General features: G+C 42.0%; 1 protein-coding gene across 2 annotated transcripts in view; it reads left to right on the top strand.

Moving 5' to 3' along the window:
• Nucleotides 1–229: 229 nt before the first annotated feature.
• LOC310945050 (AP-2 complex subunit alpha-2) overlaps nucleotides 230–21,973 on the top strand; it is a 33,196-nt gene continuing 11,452 nt past the window's right edge. The window contains exons 1-16 of one of the 2 annotated variants that reach the window (XM_083910991.1): nucleotides 230–404; nucleotides 2,861–2,929; nucleotides 4,438–4,580; nucleotides 4,729–4,922; nucleotides 7,083–7,212; nucleotides 8,432–8,533; nucleotides 8,628–8,736; nucleotides 10,647–10,797; nucleotides 11,153–11,321; nucleotides 11,949–12,086; nucleotides 12,170–12,352; nucleotides 14,918–15,015; nucleotides 15,467–15,698; nucleotides 16,365–16,532; nucleotides 16,820–16,909; nucleotides 21,785–21,918. In XM_083910991.1, coding sequence (XP_083767117.1) covers nucleotides 338–404; nucleotides 2,861–2,929; nucleotides 4,438–4,580; nucleotides 4,729–4,922; nucleotides 7,083–7,212; nucleotides 8,432–8,533; nucleotides 8,628–8,736; nucleotides 10,647–10,797; nucleotides 11,153–11,321; nucleotides 11,949–12,086; nucleotides 12,170–12,352; nucleotides 14,918–15,015; nucleotides 15,467–15,698; nucleotides 16,365–16,532; nucleotides 16,820–16,909; nucleotides 21,785–21,918 — 2,177 coding nt within the window. In that variant the 5' untranslated portion in view covers nucleotides 230–337. The remainder of the gene's footprint in view (nucleotides 405–2,860; nucleotides 2,930–4,437; nucleotides 4,581–4,728; nucleotides 4,923–7,082; nucleotides 7,213–8,431; nucleotides 8,534–8,627; nucleotides 8,737–10,646; nucleotides 10,798–11,152; nucleotides 11,322–11,948; nucleotides 12,087–12,169; nucleotides 12,353–14,917; nucleotides 15,016–15,466; nucleotides 15,699–16,364; nucleotides 16,533–16,819; nucleotides 16,910–21,784; nucleotides 21,919–21,973) is intronic. The other variant, XM_083910992.1, reaches the window with a different exon arrangement.

Consider the following 21,973-nt stretch of genomic DNA (forward strand, 5'->3'; position numbering starts at 1 on the left):
ATATAGCTTTTAATAAATATTCTACATATTCAACCTTTAACTATGTAGCTAGTAATAGTATATATTAATAAACAATATATTATATAATATAAGAATATGTAGTATTCTTCTCATCCAGGGTGTTGTTAAACTCCATATGTATGGGACGCAGCCCTAAGAGTAAGTGAACGCAGCCGCAGCTCGTCTGGTTCCTGCCGCCGTCACATCTCGGGGATCCCTGTATGGTACGGGCAGCAGCTGCTAGCTGGTTAGCAAACTTTGAAACAAAGTTACTCTTTATAGTCAGGCTTTTTGAAATACAGAAGAAACGTTGTCGCGTAAACAGGAAGTGAGGAGAATGCCTGCGGTCTCTAAAGGGGACGGGATGCGTGGCCTGGCCGTGTTCATCTCAGACATCAGGAACTGTGAGTTTGTTTATCACGTTCACACACTCTTACGGCTCGGGCTAGGGACACGCTAGCTGCTGTAACGTTCGTTAGCTGTCTGGCGGGTGTTGCCAGAACATGTCAGGCTTCCCCCTTGCCCTTCACACACACTTGTAGTAACTTAAAAGTATCAAAGTCGCTTTAGACCATTCAGCTGGCTAGTTTACACGAGCTCATTAACGTTAGCCGCTAGCTTCCAGCTGCTAACGTGACGTCTAAGGGCGTGGACCCAACGGCTCACTGGGGACAAACTGACACCTTTATTCATCTGTAGCTAAGTCAAACTTTCTAGTTTTCGCGTTTCCTGACAGAAACCTAGTGAATTATCCCTTAGCAACATTTAAACATTTTACGTTCATGTACGTTTGTGCGAGGAATATCCCAGGTCACGAATATAAACCATGAACAGCTGTGTTGTTGCCATGGTTTCTGGGCTAAAGTGTTCCGCCCAGCCAGATGATGAGGAGCTGGCTGTCAGTTTCACAGGCTGACCCCGCATCCACTGCCGTTCAAGTGTTTTTCTAGAGGGCGGAACCGTTGAAAAGAAGTTGCTAACATTTCCAAAGTATTTCCAAGCACTGTTAACCCACAGACTTGGTGTAGGAACCGTATGGAAGCTCAATGCACCCAAAGGAGGGAGTTTTGAGTTGACTGTCGCATCCAGTACTTGTGATTAATAATGCTGTAATTAAGAAAAAGCATTATTATTTTATTATCATTATAACATCATTACCTGACAGTTGTGGAAAAATGATTAAAGGTGTATCTATGAACGTCATCACCACCTGAGAGAATAGGATGATGGATAGAAGTTACGAGATAGAGGTTACATTGGCTTTGATTTCTTCCTTGGTTTGAGGATTCAGAAGATGTTGATGCCACTGACCAATATGAATGACATGTTTACCGTATGTCAACCTTGCTTAGGCCATAGCTTCGTTTTCATTAGGCTGGAATTCTCCGAATGAGGCCGGTCTATCTCTCGGAAACGCCCATAATTTGCATATGAGTCGCTCAAGCAGCCGTTTTTTTTACCCTGTGGGAGAGCAGGGCCACCCGGGTTCAGAAGGTCAGTTTTGTTGTCAAACATACAATACGTCACTGTTACCAGACAGTACAGAGGCAAAATGTCAGAAAGGAAATGTGATAGTGGAGCAGGAAAAAGAAAAGCACAGCGGCTGAAAGAACAACGGGACCAAGATCTATTGAAGAAAATTCCTAAAATGACAGTATTTTTCAAAGTTGCAAACTCTTCCTCTGTTAGTAGGTTTTTTTCTTCTGATAAAGCAGGATTAATAATGTGGGGGGCCCAAACAAACAGTAGCCTAGGGGCCCCTGACCACCTTTATCCCCCACTGCCGATCACGCCGCTGCCGATCACGCCGCTGCCGATCACGCCGCTGCCGATCACGCCGCTGCCGATCACGCCGCTGCCGATCACGCCACTGCCGATCACGCCACTGCCGATCACGCCACTGCCGATCACGCCACTGCCGATCACGCCACTGCCGATGGTCTCGTCAGGCCCCAGTCCCAGCTCATTTCACAGTCGTTTCAGTTTCCAGCAGAAGTTTTGCTCTTCGGTGTGTTCTGTCAGCACCTGTCAGCAAGTTCACCCGGGGCCCAAACTCTTTCAATAGCTGTTTTATTCCAGTGCAGTGGCTACAGTGTAGCGTCACCAGAGGTGTTCATGAATACTCAATGCTGACTCAGCATCTGTGTGGAAGAGGTCGGTGCATGAAGAACATTCTTTGGATCTGCTCACCACAGTCTGTTTCCTCAACACCGAGTTGTTAAGTTCTTCTTTTTTTTAAAATCCTTTTCCTGAAAGGGCCCCACTGAAGCTACAGCCCACAACCTCAGTTCTTACGCCGACATACATAATCGGAGATCCTTTACTTGTTATTATGAGATGTTATTTTCATACTTACTCCATAGTTCTGAACTTTTTATGAGATAAAAATCTTCAATCTACTGATCATATAATTGCAAGATGCAGATGTCGTAATCACAGGAAAAGCAGTGTTTTTTTTCTTTCTAACTGAGATGTGCGTTGGGGCAAACTGCGTGATGCTTTCATGTCAACATGGACCAGAGTCTGTAATGAATGTTTTTGACACGTTTTTGAATCCATGAGACGGAGAATTCAGGCTGTTCTGGGGGAAAGAGGGGGTCCTACCCAGTACAATTAGGGTGTACCCAATGAAGTGGCAGAGTGAAGCTAATATGTTTCTGTATCATGGAGCTCCACAGTCCATCGTACATACCACTTACACATTCTTTCATTATGGTGAACACAGCAAGTGGAGTTCCTTCCACTCAGCAGGTTAAAAAGGAGCAAAGCAGTGTGTAAACATGGAGAAACGAGTATGTATTATTCATTCAAAGTTACCACAGCACTATGTAACATGCAACATATCTTGATCTGTTTGCAGGTAAAAGCAAAGAGGCAGAGATTAAGAGGATAAATAAAGAGCTGGCCAATATTCGTTCCAAATTTAAAGGTAGGTGAACAATCCTGAAAAATCGTACTAAACATCAGTGTGTGAGACATGGAGTGCCACAGGGCGACAGGTTCTTATTCCCCCCAGACTGATTCGTAGCACCTGGTTTGTATTTTGATGGGAATCAAATCCTTTACCCTGTATGACACAAGTGTGCCTGCTGCTGTTGAATCCGCTTTGCTAACTCATCTGGAGACTGTCTCAGCGCTGCCACTTTTCTGTTTTCTTTATAGTTTTTTTGTATTCCCGTCGCTGTGTCTTCACAGTTAAATGTTCACACACCTCACTGTGAATATGTTTGTGTGGTGTTGTCTCTCCTGCCACCTGTTCAGCGCAGCCTATAATTAGTTTGCTCCGGAATGAAGCTGCCTCCTCTGCCCAGCATTCTGGTCCATGTTCATTCTAACGTATTCTCTATGTCCGCTCCCTCCCCAGCCTAATGCCAAGGTTTGACCAAATATCGTTAATCCCATGTGCCTTTTGAAAATATTATGAAAGTTCTAAAAATGGTCAGCCCCAGCCATACCAAATCCAACACCAGAAAGGTTTGGGGGGGGGGCGGAGGTTTCAGATATTATTCTACAATCCATCAAGCACATAGTTTCAAGCACACTGAGCCTTTTACTGTTTGTTTGTGCGTTGTGCCGCAGGGCAAGAGTTAAGTAGAGCTTCTGTTATGCTTTTGTTATGCTTCTGCATAACTGAAGTTTGGAGTGTAGTACAGGGGTCCGATATTATTACAAAGTGTGACTGCCTCCACAGCTAATGTAGTCTCTGACGAGATGCATCCTGGGCATATTTCAAAACAACAGAACTAAGAATAACAGGCTGACAAAACACAACCATAGTCCGGTCCTTCCAGGAATTCACAAACGTGATCACAAGAATAAAAACGCATGTCAATTTAATAACAATTTAATCATTTAAAATTTTTATATTTGTTTTGTCTATTTGCCTGGAAGAATGATAACCCAATTTACCAATCCCTAATCATTTTCCACATATGAAGCAATCCTATTTTAAACCTTCTTTTATTAGCCAAAGTAAAATACGGAGTACGGAGCTTTTTGAAACACTAGAATCACATCAGTAACTTTACAAACCTTATTAGGGGGAAGAAAAGAGGCACGTTCAACTTTCCGGCTCGCTACCTGGCTAACAGCTAAAGACATAGACGCCGCCTTTAAACAGTGGCTGGTACAACATTCTGTACTGCTGTGATGCACTACAATTTTATAACTGAACTATGATCAAGACGCACACTGTTTATCTTTGACTACTTCATGTGTGCAAATCACAGGTGCCTAAAGTAGGCGTTCAAATTTGAGTCTTACTGCCTTTTCCTCCATTACCCTCTGATTTGTAAAAATGGTAGGGTATAAAGGACTGAATATCCAGTGTGCCCAGACCATTGAAATTCCTGTGTTTGTGACTTCATGTAGACATTCAAACCCATATATGCGTGTGTGGGTGTGGATGTGTGTGTGTCTTTGCACGTGTGTGGATAGGAGACAAGGCTCTAGACGGCTACAGTAAAAAAAAGTATGTCTGCAAGCTGCTCTTTATCTTTCTTCTGGGCCATGATATCGACTTTGGACACATGGAGGCTGTCAACCTGCTCAGCTCCAACAAGTACACGGAGAAACAAATTGTAAGTCTGTCCTCATGTTCATCCAGTGTCTAAAGTTGTCATGTATGAAGGGGTGGGGACTAAGGGGTAGACAAATCACTTCCATATATTTATTCTCCATTATATGGTGGAATTGCACTAAAAACATCTTTCTCATGTCCCCTTTCAGGGTTACTTGTTCATCTCAGTGCTGGTGAACTCTAACAGTGATCTGATCCGTCTAATAAACAACGGTATTAAGAATGACCTCGCCAGCCGCAACCCGACCTTCATGAACTTGGCCCTGCACTGCATTGCGAATGTGGGCAGCAGAGAAATGGCTGAAGCTTTTGCTTCTCAAATTCCCAGCATCTTGGTGGCAGGGTTTGTACATAAACACCAATGCATATTTAAACTGCTAATTACACACCGGACCATTCAAATATTAAGCTTTTACTGAAGTTATAGTTGTTAAGATTCCATTATTTCAGACCTGATTTCTGCGGTCAGCATTTTTCCTGCAATAGCTATGGACTGTATTTAGATTATGTCATTTTTTTCCCTGCAATAGCTATAGACTGTATTTAGATTCTGTATTTTTTTTTCTTGCAATAGCTATAGACTGTATTTAGATTATGTCATTTTTTTCCTGCAATAACTAAAGACTGTATTTAGATTATGTATTTTTTTCCCTGCAATAGCTATAGACTGTATTTAGATTGTAATTTTTTTTCCTGCAATAGCTATAGACTGTATTAAGATTATGTATTTTTTTCCCTGCAATAGCTATAGACTGTATTTAGATTCTGTATTTTTTTTTCCTGCAATAGCTATAGACTGTATTTAGATTGTATTTTTTTTCCTGCAATAACTAAAGACTGTATTTAGATTATGTATTTTTTTTTCTTGCAATAGCTATAGACTGTATTTAGATTATGTCATTTTTTTTCTTGCAATAACTATAGACTGTATTTAGATTATGTCATTTTTTTTCCTGCAATAGCTAAAGACTGTATTTAGATTATGTATTTTTTTTCTTGCAATAACTATAGACTGTATTTAGATTATGTCATTTTTTTCCTGCAATAGCTATAGACTGTATTTAGATTATGTCATTTTTTTCTTGCAATAGCTATAGACTGTATTAAGATTCTGTATTTTTTTTTCCTGCAATAGCTATAGACTGTATTTAGATTCTGTATTTTTTTTCCTGCAATAGCTAAAGACTGTATTTAGATTATGTCATTTTTTTTCTTGCAATAACTATAGACTGTATTTAGATTATGTCATTTTTTTTTCCTGCAATAGCTATAGACTGTATTTAGATTATGTCATTTTTTTTTCCTGCAATAGCTATAGACTGTATTTAGATTATGTCATTTTTTTCCTGCAATAGCTATAGACTGTATTTAGATTATGTCATTTTTTTCTTGCAATAGCTATAGACTGTATTAAGATTCTGTATTTTTTTTTCCTGCAATAGCTATAGACTGTATTTAGATTCTGTATTTTTTTTTCCTGCAATAGCTAAAGACTGTATTTAGATTATGTCATTTTTTTTCTTGCAATAGCTATAGACTGTATTTAGATTATGTCATTTTTTTTCTTGCAATAACTATAGACTGTATTAAGATTATGTATTTTTTTCCCTGCAATAGCTATAGACTGTATTTAGATTATGTCATTTTTTTCCCTGCAATAGCTATAGACTGTATTTAGATTATGTATTTTTTTTCCTGCAATAGCTATAGACTGTATTTAGATTCTGTAATTGCATCTTATATACTGATGGGATTTTCATTGTAAGTGGTGCAATCTCCCATTCCTGCACAGAATTTAAGGGCGCACTCACACTGTCCATCTGTACCGCGCCCAAGCACGCTTCACGGCTAAAGTCTAGTTGGTTTGACCAGTGTGAGTACAACTGTACCGCGCCCAGGCACGGCTGCTGCACGGTTGAGATAGGTGAACTTCAGTAAAGCACGGATGCACATGTACGGGCACGAGCGCACACACGTGTAGGACCACGAGTGCGATCATTGACGGCGGACCTGATGTCTGTGTAATCAGGACAGATAATGACTGGGACTAGAAAATAACTGTTCCATTTCAATAGACACCAATGTAAATTTGTCGGGGTCTGAGGTCCCATGGGGTCTATTGGAAGCCGTTTTACAGGGGAGGGACTTACCAGCCCTATTGTCATATCAGAGCAGGGTATTCATGAATCCTTAAAAAGTCTTGAAGTAGATTTTTTAAATGTAAGGCCATAAAATGTCTTACAAAGTCATATTTATGAAAGGTCACAGGATATAACGTACATATTTAAATCTAAATCAGTTGTCTGGTCCTAGTCTGTTTTTTTTTCTCCCTCACTATCGTATCTTACTGTATATTTGGCCCAGTAGTTGATACGATTAACATTACAGAACCTTTTAAGGATTCTAACTTTTAAGTGGAATTGTGCCAGTGAACATTTGGACTGTATATTATGTATGTATTGGCTTATGATGACTGAAGTTGTTTTGTCTTTGCCTCCATCAGGGACACAATGGACAGCGTGAAACAGAGTGCAGCACTATGTCTGCTGCGGCTCAACAGGACGTCTCCTGACCTGGTGCCCATGGGGGAATGGACAGCACGAGTGGTCCATCTGCTTAATGATCAGCACCTGGTAAGACTGTATTCCGTGTAATCCCTGTTCCATACTGTATTACATGCTGAGTCTAAGCAAGTTATGTATGTGTAGTGTGTTCACTCCGGGTGTAACAATACACAGACCGTTCGGTTAATACCCAGGTTTAGGAGTCATGGTTCGGTGTGAGGTCGGTACGGCAAAAAAAAAAGAAATGCATTAGGATACCTTTCTAAGCACTTATTTTGAACAGACAGCCACAATCCTCTTGCTGGGAACTGAGGTAACATTTTGCCCACTGGTCATTTTGGTAAACTATTTAAATGATAAAATAACTAACTATTCAAACTCTTCTGTAATGCACTGTACAAATACTGAACTATTTCCCAAAAGGAAACAGGTCTCAGGCTATAAAACTGAAATGCATCCCGTAGACTATGAAATTACAAATACAAAATGTATGTTGCTTTTTCGTCGTTCGGGTGATGGTCGCATCTAGGCCTATTTTAATCTCTCAATACGCGCTTCTTACAGCGTAAAGGTAAACGTGCACTGGACCCAGACCTTGCACTGTGATGCTTTGGCACGAATACACAAACAGTTACAGTCCTAGTGTTCACACAAGGGAACTGACAAAGTAAAGTATACTCAAAGCAGGCCGTATGCACACTAAATATGGCCACATTTTGAGCCTGCTGTTGATGCACACTATTGTCCCACAATGTAATGCACAAAGGAGATGGGAGTTGCTCACAGCTGGAAAAATGTTGCATCTCTTGTATCATTTTTTGTTAGTTTTGATAATGGTAAAGTGTGGATTTTTTGGTATACTGAGTGCTAAACCAGTATGCTATGATGATTAGTATGTAGTACATCAGAATTAGTATGGAATATGGATTTGAGATGCATCGTCTGTTTTGTTATGCCAGCTCACTGGCATAACCTAATCTAAAAAAAAGCACTTATTGTTGCACTCTGTAGATCGGCTTATTTGAAGCTACCACACTAGCTCTTCTGGTTTGTACCATAATTGTTGAATGCACTTGGAAATCGCTTTGGCCAAAACCGTCAGCTCAATGATATTCCCATGAACCTGAAACATATTTCCCCAGGATGATGAAACAGGATGACATAATCTAAATACAGTCTATAGCTATTGCAAGAAAAAAAAATACATAATCTAAATACAGTCTATAGCTATTGCAAGAAAAAAAATGGTGTGTAATTTTTGTATAAAGATGTGTCTGCCTGTTGTCAGGGAGTGGTCACAGCAGCCGCCAGCCTTATTACCACTCTAGCCCAGAAGAGTCCCGAGGACTTCAAAACATCCATCTCACTGGCTGTGGCCAGGCTCAGTAGGGTGGGTGTCTTTCAGTAACTTCATCTCACTGAGGTCAAAGGTCAAATCTGATATCCCCCTGTACTGATGTGTTCTCTTGTTCTTGCTTGTCCAGATTGTGACTTCGGCCTCCATCGACCTACAGGACTACACATACTACTTTGTTGCTGCACCATGGTTGTCTGTCAAATTGCTGCGCCTGCTACAGTGCTACCCTCCACCCGGTACGGTACAGTACAGTCTGGTGTTTTCTGATCCCGAGAAGCATAATTCCAGATGCTACTATTACTAAATCATTTCCCCCTCGTTCTCACCACTACCTGGTGCGTTACTACCAGGTGCTGGTAAAATGTGTGAGGCACGATCAGTTCGGCTCTTTTTCTAGGATGATCTTCAAAGAATGGTTGAATAGTTCCCAGTGAATATTGAATAGTATTTCTCCTTAAAATGCCCATCCCTACTGATAACATTTCTCCTGAACCTACAATTAAAGGTATTATTCAACATTTTGGGAATTGTATTTTATTTTTTATTTCTGAGAGTGAGATGAAAAGATCAATATCAATCGAGGAATCTAGGAATTGATGACCCCTGATTATCCCTAGTTAGAGTCACTATTTAACCACTTCCTCCAGTCTTTATGTTAAGCTAGGCTTAACACATTTTGACTTCTCCTTTGTATTTAACACAGACATTAGTTTGATAATGATCTTCTCTTCTTAAGCCCAGTTCAAACCAAAGATTTATGACAAGACGGGTTGAAGCTACGTGCAATGGGCAGGTCTGCGACGTTCTGAAACCTGCCAGTTCACACCAGTAAGGCAAGGCGAGACAGTGTATCATCTCCATAGCAACACCTCTCCGTACTTCCATTCTAACCTCCGACTTTTCAGGCTTTTTTTCGTAGCTGAATATAATTTGTAGCATTCTAAAACATAAATGAGGACAGAGACACTGAGATACTCGCTACAGCTGCATTTCTAGTTGTGATGAAACCGAGAGATTACAGTTTTATTTCCCTGATTCACTGCTTTGTTCTGGATCATGGCGCTCCCTCTCCTTATTTATTGTATTGCTGGCTTTGACCCTCTCTCTCTCTCCTGTCTCTCTCTCTCTCTCTCTCTCACATACGCTCATTGAGCCTCTGTCCAAAACTGCCTTTTCAACCAGCTGACAGTCTCTGAGGGCGTGATCACACTGTCCTTTTGGCCGCGGCCAAAACCGTTTTTTCAGCTAAAGCCTAGTACCTTTAAGCTATGTGAGTGCACCCGCTCCGCGCTCAACTGCGGCCAGCGGACCGTCCACAGCCCGCTTGAAAGAGGTGGGCTTTAGCGGAGCCGTTTGCACATGTACGAGCACGAGCGTGCGCACGTGTACGAGCACGAGCCCTACGGCAGTAGCGTTATGTCCGCCTGTTCGGACATGTAAATAGAAGGACGGACCATGCGCGGACATTTAACAACAACAACAACAATGGTGGTGAAAGGTTCACGTTGGTGTGGTGCGGAGGTGGAGTGTTTACTGCAGATTTGGTCGGATGAAAATATTCAAAAACAGTCGGACAAGACGCACAAAAACTCCGAGGTCTATGGAAAGATTTGTAAACAAAGCCACACACACGCGATCAATGCGTGTGACGTGTTACGGCTTGATGGCGTATGGACAGCAAGAAGCATTGGCCGAGGCCCAGGCAGTGTGAGTACAAACGGGGCTGGGGCGCGGGGGGAGAGGGAGGGGGGACAAGTACCCTAAAGTCCGGGTCGTGGTCCGGGAGGACAGTTTGAGCAGACCCTAAGTGACTTGTCCAGCAGACTTTGCTAAGACTTAGCAAATTCTGCTGACCTCCTTAGTCACAATGTCGCTTCTACATGCTGTGTCCTAATACATGATATATGGAACTATACCATTTATCGCGGTTTGATCAGCGTTTTGTGACATGTATATTCCACATGTTAGTATCGCGCTGAAGGTATATTTTTGATATATTATGCAGCCCTAGTCGGCTCAATTACTCTGGGACTTCCACTATGGACCCAAGCCAAACACCGTTCATCTGAACACAGTGCCCACAATGACACAGGTGTGGATTAAAATCTACAAAATATCTCTTTAAACATGTCTTTTTTTTTTGCAGAGGATGCAGCGCTGCGAAGTCGTCTCACAGAGTGTCTGGAGACCATCCTCAACAAAGCCCAGGAGCCACCCAAGTCCAAGAAGGTCCAGCACTCCAATGCAAAGAATGCCGTTCTCTTTGAAGCCATTTCCCTCATCATCCACCATGACAGGTTGGTCATATTCACTGTGCCGAGCTTTCTGCTGGTCAGTGAATTCCTGGAATATCATGGAATCGCAAAGGTGTGTTCTAGATGAGAATAAACAGTTTGGTCACTGCAAAAGGATTTGTTTCCAGCATGTTGTATTATATGATTGTTGTCAGTCTATCTATTGGCACTGGACTGTAACACTGCTTTAAACACCAAGAACAGAATATTTAGCTCATCGTTAAACTTCACATCAATGTCAATAAACCCAGCTGTCAATAGTTCACATTCCTGGGCTGTAGCATCTGTGAGTTTTTGAATGTTTAAATGTGTGTTGGCATTTGGACACTGAAGCTCGTTGTTGTATCTCGTCCCTCAGTGAGCCCACCCTGTTGGTACGAGCCTGCAACCAGCTAGGCCAGTTTCTGCAGCACAGGGAAACTAATCTCCGTTATTTGGCTCTGGAGAGCATGTGCACACTGGCCAGCTCCGAGTTTTCTCACGAGGCAGTAAAGACGCATATAGATACTGTGATCAACGCTCTAAAGGTTAGTCCTTCATCATGTGTCCCTATCCCTATATTTCTTGTTAGTGTGGATACATCAGATTTTTTTGCAGTTTTTACTGCCAGAATGTTTCATCTGTGGCTGCAGCCACATAAAAGTCTACTATACTGGGCTTCATCATCGTTTTTTTTATTTGACAGCACAGAGATCTGGGGCTATAGCCCCGAAAGCCCAGGTCTAATGATACACCTGTTCCATTGTATTAATTATTTTCCCAGATTGCTCTGCCGTAACAGTTTCACATTAAATCAATTGTTCCATATAAAGTTGTGATACATTTATCGATTTTTGTGATAATTCACAATCAACAATGTGGTTGTATGTGACACTAATGATCCAAAAGGTTTTTCAAGCTATTTTTGTGAACATGCTCTTCTGACCTTACGGCAAAATTGATCTCCACACCTACTCCATACAGATGTATTATTGGTACCATAAATCTATATCTCAATGGAAATGTTTGTGTGTCCATGGCACCATCAGCTCACCCTTATTCCATACAAGATTCTATTAATTTCCGTTAACGGCATAATACACCCCAATTTGCTATAGCTGATAAAACCTGCCAGAAACATTTGTCATATAATCTGTTGATTGTTTTCTAAACAGACGGAACGCGATGTGAGTGTTCGCCAGCGGGCTGTGGATCTGCTCTATGCAATGTGTGACCGCAGCAACGCCAAGCAGATTGTGGCAGAGATGCTAAGCTACCTGGAGAACGCCGACTACTCGATCAGAGAGGAGATAGTGGGTCATCAGTACATGTCTGTTCGCTGTTTAGTTCCTCTGTGTGCATCTCTCACCCTCAGCCAGTGGCTTTTCTTCCTCAGGTGCTCAAGGTGGCCATCCTGGCAGAAAAATATGCTGTGGACTATACCTGGTACGTGGATACTATTCTCAACCTCATCCGCATGGCCGGGGACTATGTCAGTGAGGAGGTGTGGTATCGTGTCATCCAGATCGTCATAAACCGAGATGAAGTCCAAGGCTATGCAGCCAAGACCGTCTTTGAGGTGGGCATGATTATTTACACCATCACAAACCAGCATGACTGCCAGTGTGCACCCACAGCATCTGCCTCTTTAATGTTACAAGGCCACTTTTCTCACCAAACTTGTTCATGTGGGCACCAAGAGGGTTAAATGTGGGTTAATTGGGAATTGGCTTCAATAGGTTACATTCAGGGTTCACCTGCCAACCTACCAAATGCAGGTAAAAATTCATTTTGGCGGGTGTTAATAATAACTCACTAGCCAGTTTGGCCGGTGATGTAGAATTATACAAGGCTCTGTTCTCGGTCATTTATCCCTGTTGCGGTACTTCAATAAATTTACCATGAGCGCTGTGCCGTAATGCTATGATGGCGTTTCATACGTCCATTGGCTGTGCGCAGTTTACAGTGAAACCAGCGTGAGAAACCATGACAACGAATAGCGCGTCCAACAGAAAACACAAGTAACAAGAAAAACAAACGGAGCCGAAGCAGAAAAATAGACTGAAAGAGGAGGGAGTTGGCTAACGTTAGTGAAGTAAAGTCAAATGTTCAGATTAAACTAAATGACTAAAGAGGAGGGAGTTAGCTAACGTTAGTAAAGTCAAAAGTTCAGATTAAACTAAATGACTAAAGAGGAGGGAGTTAGCTAACGTTAGTAAAGTAAAGTAAAGTCAAAAGTTCAGATTAAACTAAATGACTTAAGAGGAGGGAGTTAGCTAACGTTAGTAAAGTCAAAAGTTCAGATTAAACTAAATGACTAAAGAGGAGGGAGTTAGCTAATGTTAGTAAAGTAAAGTCAAAAGTTCAGATTAAACTAAATGACTAAAGAGGAGGGAGTTAGCTAATGTTAGTAAAGTAAAGTCAAAAGTTCAGATTAAACTAAATGACTAAAGAGGAGGGAGTTAGCTAACGTTAGTAAAGTCAAAAGTTCAGATTAAACTAAATGACTAAAGAGGAGGGAGTTAGCTAATGTTAGTAAAGTAAAGTCAAAAGTTCAGATTAAACTAAATGACTTAAGAGGAGGGAGTTAGCTAACGTTAGTAAAGTAAAGTAAAGTCAAAAGTTCAGATTAAACTAAATGACTAAAGAGGAGGGAGTTAGCTAACGTTAGTAAAGTAAAGTAAAGTCAAAAGTTCAGATTAAACTAAATGACTAAAGAGGAGGGAGTTAGCTAACGTTAGTAAAGTCAAAAGTTCAGATTAAACTAAATGACTAAAGAGGAGGGAGTTAGCTAATGTTAGTAAAGTAAAGTCAAAAGTTCAGATTAAACTAAATGACTAAAGAGGAGGGAGTTAGCTAATGTTAGTAAAGTAAAGTCAAAAGTTCAGATTAAACTAAATGACTAAAGAGGAGGGAGTTAGCTAACGTTAGTAAAGTCAAAAGTTCAGATTAAACTAAATGACTAAAGAGGAGGGAGTTAGCTAATGTTAGTAAAGTAAAGTCAAAAGTTCAGATTAAACTAAATGACTTAAGAGGAGGGAGTTAGCTAACGTTAGTAAAGTAAAGTAAAGTCAAAAGTTCAGATTAAACTAAATGACTAAAGAGGAGGGAGTTAGCTAACGTTAGTAAAGTAAAGTCAAAAGTTCAGATTAAACTAAATGACTAAAGAGGAGGGAGTTAGCTAACGTTAGTAAAGTCAAAAGTTCAGATTAAACTAAATGACTAAAGAGGAGGGAGTTAGCTAACGTTTGTAAAGTCAAAAGTTCAGATTAAACTAAATGACTAAAGAGGAGGGAGTTAGCTAACGTTAGTAAAGTAAAGTTAAAGTTCAGATTAAACTAAATGACTAAAGAGGAGGGAGTTAGCTAACGTTAGTAAAGTAAAGTTAAAGTTCATATTAAACTAAATGACTAAAGAGGAGGGAGTAAGCTAATATTAGTCAAGTAAAGTAAAAAGTTCAGATTAACTAAATAACTAAAGAGGAGGTAGTTAGCTAACGTTAGTAAAGTAAAGTTAAAGTTCAGATTAAACTAAATGACTAAAGAGGAGGGAGTAAGCTAATGTAAGTCAAGTAAAGTCAAAAGTTCAGATTAACTAAATGACTAAAGAGGAGGGAGTTAGCTAATGTTAGTCAAGTAAAGTCAAAAGTTCAGATTAAACAAAATGACTAAAGAGGAGGGAGTTAGCTAACGTTAGTAAAGTAAAGTCAAAAGTTCAGATTAAACTAAATGACTAAAGAGGAGGGAGTTAGCTAATGTTAGTCAAGTAAAGTCAAAAGTTCAGATTAAACTAAATGCGGCGGTGGTTGGGACAGACTTCTGGGGGACGAGAAGAGGAAAGAGGCAGGGAAAGAGGATAGAGGGAAGAGGACAAAGAAACTGAGAAAAGAAAATCTAATGCCAAATGACTGTTAAATTATCAAATGCATTCAGTGGCACTCATAATTTTCACCGGAAAAAAATTGTCTAGTAGCAATTCTGATTGGCTGGTAACTTTAGAAAGTTACCAGTTTGAATGTGTGTTTGAATGGGTTAATGTGACAAGACTTGGCGGGCTTGTGACCTCCGATTCCATTCCATATCAGTATATTTATAGCAGTGTTTATACCTAACCCAATGTTGTCTTGCTATGTGAACACTTATAGGCACTGCAGGCACCCGCCTGCCACGAGAACCTGGTTAAGGTGGGGGGTTACATCCTGGGAGAGTTCGGCAACCTAATTGCTGGTGACTCACGCTCCAGGTATGAACAGCATCCACATACTGTAGTGCAATCCACTGTTTTGGATGTTTTTTTTATCATTATTCAGTCATGCAGTTGGTTTTGGTTTTATTTTGACAGGTTTCTGTTGCTCACAGCATTGAAAATTACATTTTAAAATTAATTTAAAAGTGTCCCTGTTACTCTCAGATCTAAATGTCAAAGTTTTCACCAGGACTATTTCTTCTGTAGAGGTAGTTTTAATGAAGCCAACACTATCTGCATGGTTAGACAAAAGCAGGCTTAAGTGAGAAAATATGTCTTTTTGTAATTTGTGTGTACCAAACGTTTAAACAAACGCTGCTGACACCAATGTGTTGTCTTAAAACTGAACACGGTGCAGTGTTTACTATAATAACAAAAACAAGAAGATAAGTCTAGAGCCGGCGTGATGTTTGGAGAGTTAACTGTTTTGCTTTGTCTTCTCCTTCAGCCCTCTGGTCCAGTTCAACCTTCTCCACTCCAAGTTCCACCTGTGCTCTGTGCCAACTCGGGCACTGTTGCTATCGGCCTACATCAAGTTCATTAACTTGTTTCCAGAAGTCAAAGCCACCATCCAAGACGTCCTGCGCTCAGACAGCCAGCTCCGCAATGCTGACGTGGAGCTTCAGCAGAGAGCCATCGAGTACCTGAGGCTCAGCTGCATCGCCAGCACTGACATATTGGTTAGTGACAAAAATACTGATGGCACCTTACAGTCTATCACTCAGGCTTTCAAAGCTCTGCAGGTGTGTGTATTACCACAAACTTTTTGGTGATCTTGTCACCGGACAGTTTTGGGATTATTTCAAAATGTTTTTTGTTAATATAATGGTGTAGAACTAAAGTCTAACTTCTAACGTGCTACCTGAATATCTTTTTATCCATTTACTTTAACTTTGTCTCTAGTTTAGCTAAACCATCACTGATACCTTTGAATACCCTTGGCCCTACTCGGATACTCTCATCTCCTTTCTGTGACACCTGCCGCTGCTGGTCATCCAAATTAACACCAATGCTGTCAACACATCAGGGACTGCACTTCCCTCCTTCACAAGAACATGACATGCTTCAACCTTAATTTCCACCTGATATAGACTACCGGCCGAGTATCGCCCTAGCGTTCTTACTGCTTTCAACCAAGTCACTTTCTTATACGAATAAGACATGTAAATGTCCACGTAAATATATGAAATTTCACACATAGATTCTTGGATGTGTATAAATGAACTCTACATGCCCTTCCGTACTAATTGCACAGAAAAGCACAGCGAACAGAAGCATGTCACACTGAATGGTGTCAGAGTTGGGACACAGAGAAAGCATGTCTCACTCTCTCTGTCCCTTCACAGGCCACAGTCTTAGAAGAGATGCCTCCTTTCCCAGAGAGAGAGTCGTCAATCCTGGCGAAGCTGAAGAGGAAGAAGGGCCCAGGCAACCTGCCAGACATCGACGATGCCCGGTGGAACGTCAACGGCAGCACCGAGCATGCTGTCGAGAATGCTGAAGGCACAAACAAGGTAACTCCACATACAATTCTGGCCAGTACAGCTTGGATTTCTTGATTAGTAAAGAAATGTCCCCATTTTCTGCAATGTGTTCGACCATAGCAGTCATCTCTATTCCCTAAAACAAGCCACAGGTCATTTTGTGCATGTTGTTTGCATATTGTCCTTTACTGCTTTACCTTTATTTCCTTCTGTTTTGAGCTTTTCCTTGATCTTCTACTTGTCTTCTCTCCTTCCTTCCCCGTCTTCACCCCTCTATCCTTCTTCTCCTCTCTCGTTTCCTTTTCTTTCTCCATCAGTCTTCTCCTTCACTGATTGCAGACCTCCTCCCTACCAACAGACCTCGCCCTGCCTCCTATAGTCCCACCATACTCTCTGCTGGGATCATGGTATACTGATAGCTAGAAACAACGCGTATGGTTAATTACATAGCTAATAATTATTACCATCTATAGAAGGCTGTGAATGTTCTCATTCGTCCAGGTCATCGTTATCCTCAAAGCAATTTCAGTCAAAAACAACTGGACTGGTTGTTTGTCTAGGAAGACGTTTCACCTCTCATCCAAGAGGCTTCATCAGTTCATGTACGCATTTGACCAGGCTGGGACTGGTCCAACTAACTGGTGTGGAGATCCAGGTATTTAACCTCTCACAAGGCCGATGATGTCACTGACACCCTTTGTGCTCCAAGTGCCCACGCCCGTCGTTAGAGTGACAGTCGTTGGTGGGCAGTTGGTTTCGACTTCGTTAGTGCTCTATTGAGTCTGAACGACAGTCGTTGGGGTCACCCGGGCCATGTGTGAACAGTTGTCCTTTGAGGTTAGATTGTTGAATCTCCTGGGAAGGGATGAAAGGGCGGCATTGTAAATTGGAGATAAGTGGTGTCTCAGACCCCCTCCTCTGTTTAGCGATGGTTTCTCCACTTTTACATAGATGGCTTCTTTTACTCCTCTTTCAAACCATCTGTCCTCTCTGTCCAAGATTTGGACATTGCTGTCATCAAAGGAGTGGGCTTTCTCCTTGAGGTGTAAGTGGACAGCCGAGTCCAGGCCTGAGGAGTTAGCTCTCCTGTGTTGGGCCATGCGTTTATGCAGTGGTTGTTTTGTTTCTCCAATGTAAAGATCTTTGCATTCCTCGTTGCATTGGACAGCATAAACCAGGTTGCTTTTGTGGTGGTGTGGTGTTCTGTCCTTCGGATGTACTAGTCTCTGTCTGAGTGTGTTACCGGGTTTGAAATACACAGGGATGCAGTGTTTGTTGAAAATCCTCCTGAGTTTCTCCGATACCCCAGCCACATATGGGATGACTATGTTGTTTCTCCTGTTATCTTTTTCTTTCTCAACCACTTTGGTTTTCTTTCTGGAGGCAGCTGCCGTTTTAACAAAGGTCCAGCTGGGGTAGCCACAAGTTGTGAGGGCGCCTCTCAGGTGCTTGCGTTCTTCCCCTTGAGCCTGTGAGCTAGTGGGTACGTTATCAGCTCTATGTTGCAGTGTTCTGATAACGCCAAGCTTGTGTTCCAAAGGGTGGTGAGAGTCGAAAAGTAGATATTGATCCGTGTGAGTGGGTTTTCTGTATACCCCTATGTGGAGGCTCCTGTCATTCTCCATATGGACGTCACAGTCCAAGAAGGGCAAGCTGTTGTCCTTAACTTCCTCTCTGGTGAACTTGATGTTTCTGTCCACTGAGTTGATATGTTCAGTAAAAGTTTGCACCTCTTTGGATTTGATCTTAACCCATGTGTCGTCCACATATCTGAACCAATGGCTTGGGGTTACTCCTTTAAAGGAGTTCAACGCCTTGCCCTCTACCTCCTCCATGTACAGATTTGCCACAATAGGGGATACTGGTGAACCCATGGCACAGCCGTGTTTCTGTCTGTAAAAAATGCCATTAAACTGGAAATATGTGGTATTCAGGCACAAATCCAGAAGTTGGCAAATGTGGTCTGGTTTGAGATTTGTTCGGTTTTGTAAGGAAATGTCCTGTGTGAGCCGCTCTCTTACCGTGGCCAAGGCCTCCATGGTTGGAATACAGGTGAACAAGGAAGTCACATCGTAGGACACCATGGTTTCATCTGGATCCATTTTTAGGTCTCGGACTTTGTTCACAAAGTCCATGGAGTTTTGGATGTGGCGTGGGGTGTTTCCCACCAGTGGTGCCAGAATATTGGCAACATGCTTGGCAATGTTATAAGTGACCGAGTTTATGCTGCTGCCAATGGGCCTGAGCGGGGCCCCTTCTTTATGGATTTTTGGGAGTCCATATAAGCAGGGGGTTGAGTCCTGGGGGTAAAGCCTGTAATACTGTGGTTTGCTAATGACTCCTTCTTTTTGTAGTTGCTGTAGACATTCTATCACCTTCTTTTTGTAACCGCTGGTAGGGTCTCGTTTCAGAGTTTCATAAGTGTTAGAGTCGCTGAGTAATGCAGAGATCTTTGCCTGATAATCAGTTGTATTGATAACAACTGTGCATCTACCCTTGTCTGCTGGAAGGATAGTGATGCTGTGGTCTTTGCTCAGTGCCGTTACTGCTTTTCTCTCCTCAATGGTGAGGTTGGATGGGGGGACCTTAGCCTGGGACAACGCTGCTGACACTTTCAACCTTAGCTGTTTAGCCTCGGTTCCATTAAGGTTGTTTTTCTTTATAGCTGATTCCGTAGCCGTAATCAACTCCACAACGGGTACCTCTTTTGGTGTCATGGCAAAGTTCAAGCCCTTGGCTAAGACCTCCTTCTCTGGGTGGGAAAGATCTCTGTCCGACAAATTCTTAACCCATCTGTTTCGTGTTTCTTCCTTTGCTGGAAAGTCATTTTTTTGCCTCCAAGTGAGTATTTCTGTGTTTTTGCCAGTGTCCCGGGATTGCAAATTGTGAAATTTCTTGGTTTGTCTCTCTTTGCTCTTGTTGTGCTGAGATAGTTGGGCTTTCTGGGTGAAATCGTCCATATGGAGAATGACAGGAGCCTCCACATAGGGGTATACAGAAAACCCACTCACACGGATCAATATCTACTTTTCGACTCTCACCACCCTTTGGAACACAAGCTTGGCGTTATCAGAACACTGCAACATAGAGCTGATAACGTACCCACTAGCTCACAGGCTCAAGGGGAAGAACGCAAGCACCTGAGAGGCGCCCTCACAACTTGTGGCTACCCCAGCTGGACCTTTGTTAAAACGGCAGCTGCCTCCAGAAAGAAAACCAAAGTGGTTGAGAAAGAAAAAGATAACAGGAGAAACAACATAGTCATCCCATATGTGGCTGGGGTATCGGAGAAACTCAGGAGGATTTTCAACAAACACTGCATCCCTGTGTATTTCAAACCCGGTAACACACTCAGACAGAGACTAGTACATCCGAAGGACAGAACACCACACCACCACAAAAGCAACCTGGTTTATGCTGTCCAATGCAACGAGGAATGCAAAGATCTTTACATTGGAGAAACAAAACAACCACTGCATAAACGCATGGCCCAACACAGGAGAGCTAACTCCTCAGGCCTGGACTCGGCTGTCCACTTACACCTCAAGGAGAAAGCCCACTCCTTTGATGACAGCAATGTCCAAATCTTGGACAGAGAGGACAGATGGTTTGAAAGAGGAGTAAAAGAAGCCATCTATGTAAAAGTGGAGAAACCATCGCTAAACAGAGGAGGGGGTCTGAGACACCACTTATCTCCAATTTACAATGCCGCCCTTTCATCCCTTCCCAGGAGATTCAACAATCTAACCTCAAAGGACAACTGTTCACACATGGCCCGGGTGACCCCAACGACTGTCGTTCAGACTCAATAGAGCACCAACGAAGTCGAAACCAACTGCCCACCAACGACTGTCACTCTAACGACGGGCGTGGGCACTTGAAGCACAAAGGGTGTCAGTGACATCATCGGCCTTGTGAGAGGTTAAATACCTGGATCTCCACACCAGTTAGTTGGACCAGTCCCAGCCTGGTCAAATGCGTACATGAACTGATGAAGCCTCTTGGATGAGAGGTGAAACGTCTTCCTAGACAAACAACCAGTCCAGTTGTTTTTGACTGAAATTGCTTTGAGGACATCTATAGAAGCTACTTTAGTCTCTTAGAAATCCTTTACTATATTAAATGGTCTTGTGTTCGCTCCACCTGAACTGTGCTTTCTACATTAACCAGCACTGAAGAGGTTTGGCTTCTGTGATCAAGACGTTGAAGGGCAGCTTTGATCACTGTAATGTTATGAATTCAGCAGATCTCATGCTGATGATAGTCATCAATTAGTTTTTACAAAAAGGTAATGATCAAATTAAATTGAAGCACTACTGTAATTGATATGCAGTATATGCTAGTGAGCACCAGGCCTGTCACAGTCATGAATTTTAGCTCTTGATTAATTGTCAATAGTTGCGATTAACAATCTAATTGTCTATTTCTGTTCATTGCAATGGCTGCCAGTCGATGCACTTGTTGGCAAAGCAGTGTCAGTTGATCTTTAAATAATTTGCTGAAACAATAGCCCCTTTCAGACTGCCTGTGCAATGCTGGGCTGTTGCGCTTTTATTACACACTGTGTGTCTGTGTGAAAGGCACAGAGATGGAATGAGGATGAACACACAATAGCTCTAGTGACATTATACTTCATATTTCTTCATACCAAGGGTGAATTTAAAGGAGACCTATCTTTTTTTCAGGTTCATACATGTATTTCGTGTTTCTATTATAACATCATTTTTTTTTCATACTGCTCATGGCTGCTGCACCTGTATTCACTCTCTGTCTGAGACCCTCTGTTGCAGCGCCTATCTCTTTATGACCCCTCCCGAAAAGCCCAGTTAGCTCTGATTGGTCAGAACTTCCTGGTCTCCGTTTTGCTATTCTGTTCTGTCTCCAGACTACTGCAGAGGACTGATGGCAACTGAGTATATAGTGGGATTTTCTACCATCAAAACTCACAAATAACGCTTTATAAAGCAAACGCAACACAACCAGACATGTTGCAGCAGGACTGTGATATTAAAACAGGGAGAAATAAACAACACAAGCTGAAATATGTTAGCTTGGTCTGTCATTAGCATGTAGCTACATGTAGTAAAGAGCTGCACGTTCTACCAGAGCTGTCGGTCGCTGTACTTTAGGAAGGATTATATCTTTTGAGATTGTATTTAACCTGGCATTGTGACTTCATGTTCAATTCGTATTTGTGTATAAATGAAAAACGATACACTTCTGTTCCAATCTTGATGTTCTTCGTATGTTACAGTAGATGTTTGCTGATGTTTCTCTCCCAGAGTTCCACCCACCCCTTCACAGACCTGCTGAATCTAAACTCCAGCCCTTCAGCAGGAGCCAGTCTGCTTGTTGACGTCTTGTCAGACAACTCCAACCTTGCACCCATAGATGTGTCTGAGGAAAACTTTTCCAGGTGGGACCATACTGTGAGCTTGGCTGATTAACATAACAGAAGTGCACCGCAGGGC

This window comes from Echiichthys vipera, assembly GCF_963691815.1.
Source record: "Echiichthys vipera genome assembly, chromosome: 1".
Taxonomy (NCBI): Eukaryota; Metazoa; Chordata; class Actinopteri; order Perciformes; family Trachinidae; genus Echiichthys; species Echiichthys vipera.